At 43.4% G+C, this 12,422-nt stretch overlaps 1 protein-coding gene across 3 annotated transcripts in view; it reads left to right on the top strand.

Moving 5' to 3' along the window:
• LOC308478369 (glutathione hydrolase-like YwrD proenzyme) overlaps window positions 1-3,820 on the top strand; it is a 28,615-nt gene extending 24,795 nt beyond the window's left edge. For all 3 annotated transcript variants that reach the window (XM_081008024.1, XM_081008023.1, XM_081008025.1), the window contains 3 exons: window positions 525-695; window positions 1,400-1,484; window positions 2,073-3,820. In XM_081008024.1, coding sequence (XP_080864150.1) covers window positions 525-695; window positions 1,400-1,484; window positions 2,073-2,311 — 495 coding nt within the window. In that variant the 3' untranslated portion in view covers window positions 2,312-3,820. The remainder of the gene's footprint in view (window positions 1-524; window positions 696-1,399; window positions 1,485-2,072) is intronic.
• Window positions 3,821-12,422: the final 8,602 nt, after the last annotated feature.

Here is a 12,422-nt window from a genome sequence, read left to right on the forward strand (position 1 = left end):
ACTTATTGAAACGAATTTCTCCTCCGTCCATAGTGGAGAGAGAGTGAAGATTGCTTTAATATTAATTGGTACACAGTGCTATCTAGTATATAATATTGCTATTTCATATCCTGGTTGGCTTTAAAATGTTATTTACATTAAATTAAATCAAATCAGATCAGATCTTGTTACAATAAGTTGAATATGGGAAGGGTTGTCCCTACATTAATGGAGGGAGTCATTTATTTATTTGCTGTGCAGTAGTTTGGGGAGGTATATTTACCTAGGAGGTTACACTAGGGAGGTGGTTCAGAGTTTGGCAATTTTTCACCTTAATTTTAAAACAGTATATTTGGTACATTTTGCAGTAGCATCTTCATAATTTGTAACTGGCTGCTATTTTAGCAGTGTATGTGGGTTTGTTTTGCTATGGCCTTTATTAACAGCCTTAGGTAACTACATAAATTGTTAGGGAATTGTCCTGTTAATGCCCACAGGGCAGTTTTTCCAACCTCTGCCTTTTACTGTACTGACTTGTTTTTTAGAACAGAGGAGCCAATTTTTCACTACAGCCTGGTCACCCAAACTGCTTGGCACCTAGGAAGAGGCCATATCACACAATTATACCCGCTCTGGCTACTGATGCTGATTCAGGGGAGCTTCTCTGCTCCTTTGGAGTAATGGGTGGATTCATGCAGCCACAAGGGCATGTTCAGGTGAGCCTCTGCATCTTTTAACTACTTCTTTGTAAGCGTGCCATTTGCAAACCCTACAGAATATCCTTTGCAGTTCAAGACGCGTGTTTGCAAACATTTAGAATTCATGTGTTTGAGGCTGTTTCAGGGTTTGGGATTTGCTTGGTTTTTGTTGTTGTTGTCGGCTTGCCCGACTGCATGCCTTCCTCTCCACCTGACACACCTGTCTCACCTCTGAGGCCCATACGTGGGTATGCAATAATACCTGAATACAGCATATCCAGCATAAAATCCGGTGAACTTCACAATCGACATCCTAGATGAAGTCAGCTGCACGAACTGGGTGTACCCGTGTTCGATTTCATGCAATTGTGCCCTACTGAAATGTTAGGCCAATGAATGGGCATCTGACTTGTTGAAGAGGGCAAGTCTTCTGTTGCTGTCTTCCCCCATGATTGGGTACGTGTATCGTCTGATCCAGCTTGCAGTGCTGCTTCAGTACGGTGAAACTGTCTTTGTTTTTCATAATGAAGATAAAATATAACTCATCTCCAGTTGCTTTGTCAGTCATGTTGTGATTTCCACCATTTATGTGGATTAAAAAAAAACTATTTTGCACAGGCTGTTGCTGCTCTGTGAATTGATGACTTCCTAAGGATGTATCAAATTTATGTAAGAAGCTTGTCTTTCCTTGTTCATCTTACCCCATTCTGTACCCCTTGTAGGTACTGCTCAACATGTTGGAATTTGGAATGAATCCACAACAGGCTTTGGATGTGCCTCGTTTTTGTGTTGAATATGACGAAAAGGGTAAGACATGTTTTTAAACGCACATAATGAGCATACAGACACCGTACAACCTCATCTTATTTTAATAGCTGTGGGAAATCTAAAATATGTAGTTCATCAGAATCAGGAACACAGGGAAGTGCTTTATTCTGTATCTAGTTTGGTACACACATGGACAGAGATGCAACAAATAACAAATGTCACACTAAGGTCTTTCTTTCTTTCTTTCTTTCTTTCTTTCTTTCTTTCTTTCTTTCTCACACATAGATACATTTCTTTTTTTGCATCCTGTGGAAATGGGTTGGAATATTCTCTTTGCCTTTCAAGGGATCATGATTTAGAGCAGTCTTCCTCAGACTCGGCCCTCCAGATGTTTTGAGACTACAATTCCCATCATCCCTGACCACTGGTCCTGCTAGCTAGGGATGATGGGAGTTGTAGGCCAAAAACATCTGGAGGGCTGAGGTTGAGGAAGCCTGATTTAGAGCTATGAATTAATGCTTTCGTTCAATCCAAGTCTTTTGGGTTGAATGGCGTTTATGAAATTGATTAGTATTCCTGCAGTATTGCACGTCCAGTTAAATCCTTGAATGCATTTCTTTTATACAGTGGATGCATGGCTCGTGTCCTTGGAAGATGGCATCCCTCAGAACATCACAGAAGCACTGATAGCCAAGGGACATAGGGTCGTGGCACCCGTAACTGGGCACAACAGGAGCATGTTTGGACGGGGCCAAATTATCACCAAAGGAGACTGGTGGAGGCACTGGAGAATCCTGCCTTCTTCTAGCAATGTATTCTGGGCAGGGTCTGATCCCCGAGCTGATGGCTGTGCATTAGGATATTAGCACGGAAGAAAGAATTGGCTGTGTTTTAAGTGGATTAAAAAAAATCAATGTCCAAATCGAAACTCAAATCTGAAAGGGTAGAAACAATGACAATATGGGCAAGGGGGAAATGGATCAAAATCTGCTTGAGCCATAGCTTGGTAATAGAGCAAATTCTTTGCATGTAGAGAGCCAGTGTGGTGTAGTGGTTAAGAGCGGTAGACTCGTAATCTGGTGAACCAGGTTCGCTTCCCCGCTCCTCCACCTGCAGCTGCTGGGTGACCTTGGGCTAGTCACACTTTTCTGAAGTCTCTCAGCCCTACTCACCTCACAGAGTGTTTGTTGTGGGGGAGGAAGGGAAAGGAGAATGTTAGCCGCCTTGAGACTCCTTCGGGTAGTGATAAAGCGGGATATCAAATCCAAACTCCTCTTCCTCCTCCTCCTCCTCCTCCTCTTCTTCTCTCAGGGATAGTCAGAGGCATCTCTGCCTGTGACTGTGGAAGATGGTTCAGCTGCCAGTCAAGTTGGATGAAGGGTGGGGGATGTAGCCAAGGTTTGCATTCCCTTATAGGCAGCCTTCCAGGGGAGCTGATTGGCCAGCGAAGGTGCTATGGACGGGACTCCTACAGGTGTCTATATTCTGGCTCTCAGTCGCACAGTTCTGCAACCAGGGCTGCTCCTACCATTAGGCAAACAGAGGCAGTCCGATGGTTGGCATGGGTGGCAGTGAATTGCTGACTCCCCACCCCCAGCCCTCCCATCACCCGACTGTGCTGCTGCCTGCCCACCTTCTCCCTAGCTCCAGGAAGGGCCAAAAGTTTGTCCTTCCTGCAGAACAAAGCACTTTGGGCAGGCTGGCTATGAAAGTGCCTGTTCTGGCATGGTTTGCTCTGGCAGCTAAAAATGATGCCTAAAATTAGGGCAGAAAGTTTAGTGTTATTGTTGTTGGTTTTTTTTACAATAGTCCCGAGTTTTGCCCTTGTGGCAAATGTGTAAACTTCTTAATAAAGACAGGAGGAAGGGCAATCGATACCGACATTATTAATACTGACTGGCAATTTCTTCCCCCGACTTCTTAAACTTTTAAAAAATCATGTTTACAGCTTACATATATTTCATAGAATCAGAGTTGGAAAGGACCCCAAGGGTCATCTAGTCCAACCCGCTGCAATGCAGGAATCGCAACTAAAGCATCCATGACAGATGACCATCCAGCCTCTCCAGTGAAGGACAGTCCACAACCTCCTGAGCGAGTCCATTACACTGTTGAACAGTTCATGCACTTCTATTGCATTTTGATACAATTTTGGTATTGTTGATTATTACACAGCCCTCCTTGTTTTGTTCTGTTCTAACTTAATGAATTTTAATATCTAAGGAACATCCAATCAGTCAAATAATAATAATAATAATGAATCTGCTACAAAACCTTTCTGCATTGATTTGTCCATGATTCTTAACGTAACCTTTCTGTTTCATAGCATGTTTTGGCACAATTGTTACTTAATAAAGAACGTTCTATTAATAGTGCTGCGTGTATCTAGTTATTATTGCAATAAGCAGTTTGTTGGCCTTGTGTGGATGACGACAACGGAACAGCTTAACCAGCTTTGTGCAGCCACAGGAGTGTGGGGCCTGAAATTCTCAAGTTGCAACCATCCACAGTAGGAACCTTCCCCCAAACCATAATAATAATAATAATATAATTAAGTATTCCCATGTCTGAAGGCACATGGTGCAACAATTTTGTTGAAACTAAGCAGTGTCAAGATGGGAAATTGCCTGGGAACTTTATGTATGCCCCCTAGAGCTCCACGAAAGGTGAGATATAAATTTAATAAACTAATGGACACAGAAATGATCTGCCTTTGGTGAACAGCACCAGTAGGGTTAAAATCCAGTTTTATTTATTTTTAAAATCAACAACTGTGGACTGCTTTTGAGGAAGCTGAAGCTGGGAGGGAACCTTTCAAATGATTTACACCTAGGTGATTTACACCACCACTTCCCCGTTTAAAAGCACCTTATTTGTACATTTATTTATTTTATTTTTGCCTTCGCAATATACAAGAGTGGAAAGAGTCTTTGTAAACAACCGCTTGTTTATAGCTGTCCAAGCTGTCATTTCCTTTTCAGTTGTGAGCCTGGGAAAATGGCTAGGTTGCAGATACTGTGGCTAGACAAAAACATCAAATTAAAAGAACAGCTTTATTTAAATCGGTGTAAGTGAATGGGAAAAAATACAGTGTTGCATTAGCCTCAAAGAATCTCTCTCTCTCTCTCTCTTTGAGCTACACTATATCAGAGGGTGCTTCCAGACTGTCAGTGCTTTTGAGTGGCATTCAGTCACCTGACAAATTCAGGTTGTGGAATTACAGTTGATTTGGTGCACTTGCACAATAAATCCACCTCCCTCCAAAAATGGGACTTTTTCCATCAAGGAAAGTGATGGGACAATTAGATGGAAAGTGTGGAATAACATCTGTTTAATGTGATGTATAACTTCCCCACAAATGTTGTGCAAAAATGAATGTCTCTGGATACAGGTGTAAAATGTTATTAGTGCACATTTAATTGGTAGCTTTTTGCTGGTCTCATGGCACAACTAAGAAGGCTTGCTCCAATATCTCAGTGATCTAATGGATCCATAATGGAGATTGTTTGAATATACAGTGGTACCATGGGTTAAGAACTTAATTTCTTCCAGAGGTCCATTCTTAACCTGAAACGGTTCTTAACCTGAGGTGCGCTTTCGCTAATGGGGCCTCCCGCTGCCGCTGCACTGCTGGCGTGCGATTTCCGTTCTTATCCTGGGGCAAAGTTCTTAACCTGGAGCAACCACTTTCTGGTTAGTGGAGTTTGTAACCCAAAGTGTCTGTAACCTGAAGCATCTGTAAGCCAAGGTACCACTGTATATGGGAAAGTCAATCTGGTTTCAGAGCCCTTTGTGGCCATTATTGTGGCATTTCAGCTCTTGACTGAGGTAGCTAGCTTGCAGCTGCAACAGGATCTCCTATTTGACGACACAGTACAAGCCAGTCATTTTAACATTTTCATTAGGAGCTGTTTAGGAAACAGATCCTGGTGGGGTGCGATGGGGGAACCCTCCTAGACACATCTGCAAACTGTTCCTATGCTTGTTTACATGTAAATATGTTTCACTGCAATTATGCATACACCAAATACGTGTACGCGGGAATGCAGCCTTAACTCCCATTGGGCAGGCCAGTGATGAAAAACGATCAATAATAAAGGTGAGTGCATCAGGTTTATAGGGAGTTAGATTTATTGGCTTCTCTGCACAGTATTGGTTTCTGTTTCTGTTTACAGCTAGGCTGCATCAATTACTTTTTCAGGATCAAAATTCATCCAGCCGCTGCAACAACAACAACAAGGACTTTATTTGCGTAGCCAACAGGCCATAGCATCAAAGGACAAACACCGACAAAAATACATTACAAATATAGTTACCGTCAGCAACTGAGTCCCACGATCAAGCTGTCAGCAACTGAGTCCCACGATCATTATCCTATCATTGTTTTATAGGTGCTAGTCCATACTTAAAGATGCTTAAAAGGCTGGAATTATGATGGGCAATTGTGGAATAATTAGTCAATTGCTGAATTGGTTATATTTAGCTTCTTCCCTTTTTTATAGAGGGCATAGGCTCTCTCTATGAACTAGAGAGAGCTGCTTATTCATTTGACCTGTTATTATAATTACTTCTTGCTTACGTTTTTGACCTCAATAATATCTTCTAGCAATGAGTAGCAAGCTCCCAAGAATTTGGGGCTGAGGAGTTGTCTATTTCAATGGACCATATTCTGGATTTGCCACTAACTTGCCTGATTCTTCTTCTTTTCTATGCCCAGATGTGGCATGTACAGCATCCAACCCCAGGTGGTCCAGATGATAAGATTGCTGCAGTCACCGAAGAGCATCAGTTGCTATTGAGCCCCACCTCCCGTCCATACTATTTGCATAGGGTTCCATTTGTTTATGTAAACTATTTCTACCCCACCTTTCTGAAACTTAAGGTAGATCACAGTTAGCCATTAACATCAGAAGGCAAAATCATGGAACAGCTAGGAAAATTAATAAATCCATATAAAGTCAAAGCACAGCAGCAAGAAGCAGGCATTGCCAAAAGGCTTTCAGGAGTGGGGAGGATGGAAAGGACATAATGGGGTAGCATGGGGGGCAGGCGGGCCATGGCCCCGGGCACAAAATTCTGAGGGGGTGCAACCAGGTGCCCCCAGGCAGGAGCTGGCTTCCACAGGATCCCTACTCTGCCCTGGTGAAGGTGGCAGAGCAGTTCAGTGAGTGGGCAGGGAAGGAAGGAGACAAGGGGTGACCCCAGTGTAGGCGCTGCAGGGAATCACTTGATAAGGACTGCGTCAGCCAGCCAGGTTCCCCCCTGTGCAGGAAGGCAATGCAGCTTGACTCAGGAGGGGGGGCTCCGGTGGCATTGGCAGCTGGTCTGTTCTGGGCACCAGCAACCAATGCTACGCTGCTGCAAGAACTATGACTATTACTACTGTTGCTGTAAATTATGATTAGCATAACCCTGGCCCTGCCCGTGGCAAGGCAGGCCCCCAACACATTATCTCCAAGGGCATGTGGTTTATGAAGAGCTAGAAACTTGTTTTAATTTAATGTAAGTAAATAATGAAACATGAGGTTCTCAGGATGCTGAATTATGCCTGCAAGGCTAATATTGCTGCTTGCGCAGAACTGCAAAATATGAACAACTCTGTTAAAAACCCCTTAAGATGTGTCATGGGAGAAACTAGTATTTTTATTTTATTGTATTTATTTTAAAAACACATTTCTGTATTGACTGCTCCATCTGTCTATTACATGGCTAAAGTCTCTGAAGGAACATTGATTGCTTGAGCTATTGTTTGGTTATTGGGTGCATTGCAGACATGGTACCAGGCTCATAGGACTCCACGCTTTAGCAGAGGTTGCTGCCAAGAAGGAACTGGAAAGGAACTATTCCAGACTGCCTTGACACTAATTAATTTCCATCTCCTGTGCAAATCTCATTTGGCAAATGAATGATGGACTTCTTGTCTGCTGGAGAGCAACCATCCAGCTTTTTTGTAAAAAAAGCAAAACAGATGTTTGAGCAGTAGTAAAAATCCTCTTCCCACAACAGCACTGACAATGCCCAAGCCATTATTCGCTACTGAACAAAAGATTGTTTCCTTAGAGTTGGGATGTGCAGGACCCAGGGTTTGTATGGAGATGTGCAAACACATGCAAAAATACAGTAGCACTGTGCAAGAATTCAAGCCCGGGTTTCTATGGTCCAGATAAAATGTTCTTCATCACAGCACCCTGGTTTTCTTTTGACTCCATTAACTTGGCGCTGGTTGTTGTTGAACCCAGAAAACAAAAAAGGGGGTTATGCTGCCAAAAAATTTTTTTGGGGGGGGGGGGTTGGCCTGGATGATACGCAGGAGTCCCTTCCAAACCCATGATCCTCTGTAGGTGAAGACAGAATATATAAGAGGAAACCAGACAAACCAGTTCCTTTACTATGGTAATGGCCTTAGCTGGCCACTTAATTACTGACATTTACATTAGAAAGACGTGGCCCTGTTGCAATAGAAACAAGTGAGGGGACCTCCTCTCACCCAGTTGGAAGCAACATCAACTTGCAAGGTAGCAGAACAATAGCCGGGGAGTTTTGTATGGGCGTTTTTGCTGATGCTGGAAGCCAGAAAGACAAGAGACATGTCTTGCTCTTTGGTGAACCCAAAGCTGAGTTTGGAGTTCTCTGAGAAACCTAACAGGGAGGCAACCCTTCCATCCTATGCTTAGGTTGTAAAAAGGTAAAGGTAAAGGGACCCCTGACCGTGATGCCCAGTTGCGGATGACTCTAGGGTTGTGGCGCTCATCTTGTTTTATTGGCCAAGGGAGCCGGCGTACAGCTTCTGGGTCATGTGGCCAGCATGACTAAGCTGCTTCTGGCGAACCAGAGCAGCGCACGGAAATGCCGTTTACCTTCCCGCCTGAGCGGTACCTCTTTATCTACTTGCACTTTGACGTGCTTTCAAACTGCTAGGTTGGCAGGAGCAGGGACCGAGCAACGGGAGCTCACCTGTTGCGGGGATTTGAACCACCGACCTTCTGATAGGCAAGTCCTAGGCTCTGTGGTTTAACCCGCAGCGCCATCCGTGTCCCTTTGTAGGAGGGTTTAAATATTGTAAGTCTCTTTGGATGGGCTTGCCCAGAAAAGTGGCTTCAAAATACCTTGCAATAAATAAATAGTCCTATTGAGCTTTTGTGGCTGTTAATGTCCAATTAGCCAAGAAAATGAACTATTATTATTACTTGCATTTTCCAATCAATCTTTTTTTTCTTGGCTCTGGCTTTTATTTTATGATGCTGCAATCAGTCTATAGGACTTTTATTTTTTTTACACAGACTGAGTGCCCTCTGCTGTCACAAAGTAAAAGTAAGATTTACAAAACAGGCAGCTACTGCCAAATACCTAACAATATTATACATTTAGGCCAGGGGTCAGCAAACTTTTTCAGCAGGGGGCCGGTCCACTGTCCCTCAGACCTTGTGGGGGGGGCGGACCATATTTTGAGGGGGGGAAATGAATGAATCCTTATGCCCCACAAATAACCCAGAGATGCATTTTAAATAAAAGGACACATTCTACTTGTGTAAAAACACGCTGATTCCCAGACTTTCCGCGGGCCGGATTTAGAAGGCGATTGGGCCGGATCCAGTCCTTGGGCTTTAGTTTGCTCACCCATGATTTAGGCTGAACTTCTATGCACACCGTACCTGGAAGTAAGTCCCAATGAAAACAATATTGCACAGTACGTTATACTTTAAATTGTTAACCAAGAAATGCATGAGTCTGCAACCTGTATAAATTATGTCCATATGTTTTTCTTATTGAGCATGATTTATAGTTTCTGCTACTTATATGTACTGCAGAAGCCCTGCATATTAGAAATCCTGCTCAGAATTCCTTCCCCACATCACATCCTGATACTTCACCATGCATTGTCTTTGCAGTGGATGAGAGGTAGGTAGCCACCAAAAATTTGCAGTTTCTCATCTGTTTTTACAACTAATCATTTCACTGTTTTCACCTCGTTCAACGTAACTGAAGCCTGATCTTGTTATAACTAGCTAAACAAAACCAGTTCTGATGTTTAGACGTCACTGAAATCTTATACTGAAGCAAGTTATTTCTGACATCAGCAATTGAAGGGATTGTTTTTTTAAAAAAGTGCACACACAATATAATAAAGGAAATTCTCGTCAATTGGATATTCAGCTGGATAGGATATCAGCTTCCACTTCTGTGGAGGAAACCCGGTGGCTATGTTTACATTTGACTTAAATTCATCAAAGCCCAAACCCTGTCACTTAAATCCTGCTTAATCAGATAAGGTTGGGAGGATATGGTCATGTTCTGGAGGAAATCGCCGAGGCCAACAGCTACAGAACTCGGGACAAATGTTCCTAAGTGTTGTCGTAACATTTGGTGAAAGATCAAAACCTGACTTCAAATAAAACAAATCCTTTTCCAGTGAAGGCTGCCATTCTAAGCACATATTGGAAGGCAGACCTTTTCTGCTTTCTTCGATGATCACTCGTAGCTGAGTAAGATTGTCTTCCATAAACACGGTTTTAACAATGAGTCCGTAAGTGACTGTGGAGACCAATTCTGGATCCACACGTCCTTCCACAGTGGGGACATTGGTTTCCGGGCGGGAGTTGATCACAGTGAGGGTTTGCCAAGCGCGCCTTCCTCTTAGTATGTTTTTCCCTTTGGTCCTGAGTTTGAACGTCTTCAAAGCCCATGACACCTTTGGTAAAGGCTGTTCTCCAATTGGAGCGCTCGCAGGCCAGTGTTTCCCAGTTGTCAGTGTTTATACTACATTTTTTTAGATTTGCGTTTAAACTTTTGTTGACCACCAGCATTATGCTTTCCATTTTTAAAGTTCTGCCAAACTTAAAAATCGCAGTCCTTTAAATGTACGGTGGTAGCTCGGGTTAAGAACTTAATTCGTTCTGGAGGTCCATTCTTAACCTGAAACTGTTCTTAACCTGAAGCACCACTTTAGCTAATGGGGCCTCCTGCTGCCGCTGCGCGATTTCTATTCTCATCCTGAAGCAAAGTTCTTAACCCGAGGTAATATTTCTGGGTTAGCGGAGTCTGTAACCTGAAGCGTCTGTAACCCGAGGTACCACTGTAGTGGAGCTTGTACTTGAGTAAATGTAAGATCAGACTGCAGATCAATAAATCAGGGCTATATAGGGCAAGCCCACTGACTCACAATGATGGTTCATACTAAAGAGGTGAGGATGTATATTCATACAAAGAGGCTCTATAATGAGTCAGGTCACTGGTCCATCTAGTTCTGTATTACTAGTCTGGCAGGTTTCAAGGTCTTTTCTAGACAGTGCCCCCACCCAACAGCTCTGATATTAGCGATTTTGAAAGAACTGGAGGACCATGCCTGTCCTGGAGCTGGTGTAGCTTTTTCCTCCCTGATACAATCTATGGGAGTGGCAAGTGACGGTAGAAGAAACTAAAGAAACTTTTAAAAGCCAGTGCATTCTACCTTCCCACCAGGATGCAGCCAGCTGGTTTGGGAGCTGGCATTTGATCCATCATTGATCACACACCCACACCCTGCCGCACCCTGCAAAGGATTGTTCTGCCTGTATTCTTTTGGGATTTTTTTTTTAACTTCAGAGAAGGGAGAAACTGTGTTCCCGGCAGATATTGCTGGACCCCCAACTCCCATTAGCCCTAGCCAGTGTGGTCAACAAGTCAGGGATGATGGGAATTGTAGTCCAACAAGGCTAAAGGGTCACAGGTTCCTCATCACACTTTTACTTCAAATGGTCCCATTGGCTTGGGTAGAAATCTTTTGGCTGTTGGCCTACAACTCTTCCTATACAGTTCTGGTCTCCTCATCCCAGAACAAGATATTGCAGAGTTTAAAAAAAGGTTTCAGAAAAGAGCAGCTAAAATGATCAAGGGGATGGAGCAACTCCGAATACTGAATGAAGCTGAATGTTGGAAGATTCAGGACCTACAAAAGAAAGGACTTCTTCATGCAGTGCATGGTTAAACATTGACTCCCAGAAGATGTAGAGATGGCCAACTTGGATGGCTTTAAGCAAGCTTAGACTAATTCACAGAGCATAAGGCTGTTCATGGCTACTAGACATGGTGACTATCTTCTACCTCTGTCATTGGAAGGCCACTTGCTGAAAATCCCAAGTGGGGAGATTTCTGTCGCATTCATGGTCTGCTTGGGTGCTTCCACTGGTTGGCCACTGTGAGAGCAAGATACTGGCCTACATGGGCCATTGGCTTGATCCAGCAAGGCTCTTTTCATGTCCTGGTGTTCCCCATTACAAGAGCCCATTTACCTTTAATTAAACCATAAATTTATTTTAGGACAAACTAAAGCTGCCTATTTCGTGACTACAAAGTCCTAAAATGCTTCTCTTGTTTTCCCACTCGCACCTAGTTTGCTGACCGCTCTCTGGCTGCCGCCGTGGGCATAAGGATGAGTCATTGGCAAGCCTTCTTGGGTCGTTTTCTTGTAATTTCCTTAGCAAAATGTGGGCTTGGAAGCTTTGCTGCCACGGCAGAACCTTTGTAGTCATTCTGGGCCTCCTCTGCCTAAACCCAGTGTGATATAATGGTTAGAGCTCTACATTAGGGCTTGGGAGACCAGGGTTCAAATCCCCACTCAGCCACGAAGCTACCAGGTGACCTTAGGTCAGTCACAGTCTGTTTCAACGTGACCAAACAAAAACCTTGTTCTGAAGATAAAATGGAGAGGAGGAGAGCAATGTATGCCATCCCTGAGCTCCTTGAAGGAAATGCAAAACATAAGTGTAATAATGACAGGACTCCACCATCTGACAATACCTTTGATTACTGGAACCTTGTGGTGAAGGGTAGACTAAAAAATCTAATAAAATAATGTTAGAGAGAAACAACCACAGATGACATTATTCACTATGTTCTGCTTGGGTTTCCAAGGGGAATAGTAGCAATTGTAGGAGCCAGCGTGCTTGACCTTTGGTCTGATCCAAGCAAGGCAACCTGTGGTCCTTAACTCTTTGACAG

This window comes from Podarcis pityusensis (assembly GCF_964106645.2).
Source record: "Podarcis pityusensis genome assembly, chromosome: 5".
Taxonomy (NCBI): Eukaryota; Metazoa; Chordata; class Lepidosauria; order Squamata; family Lacertidae; genus Podarcis; species Podarcis pityusensis.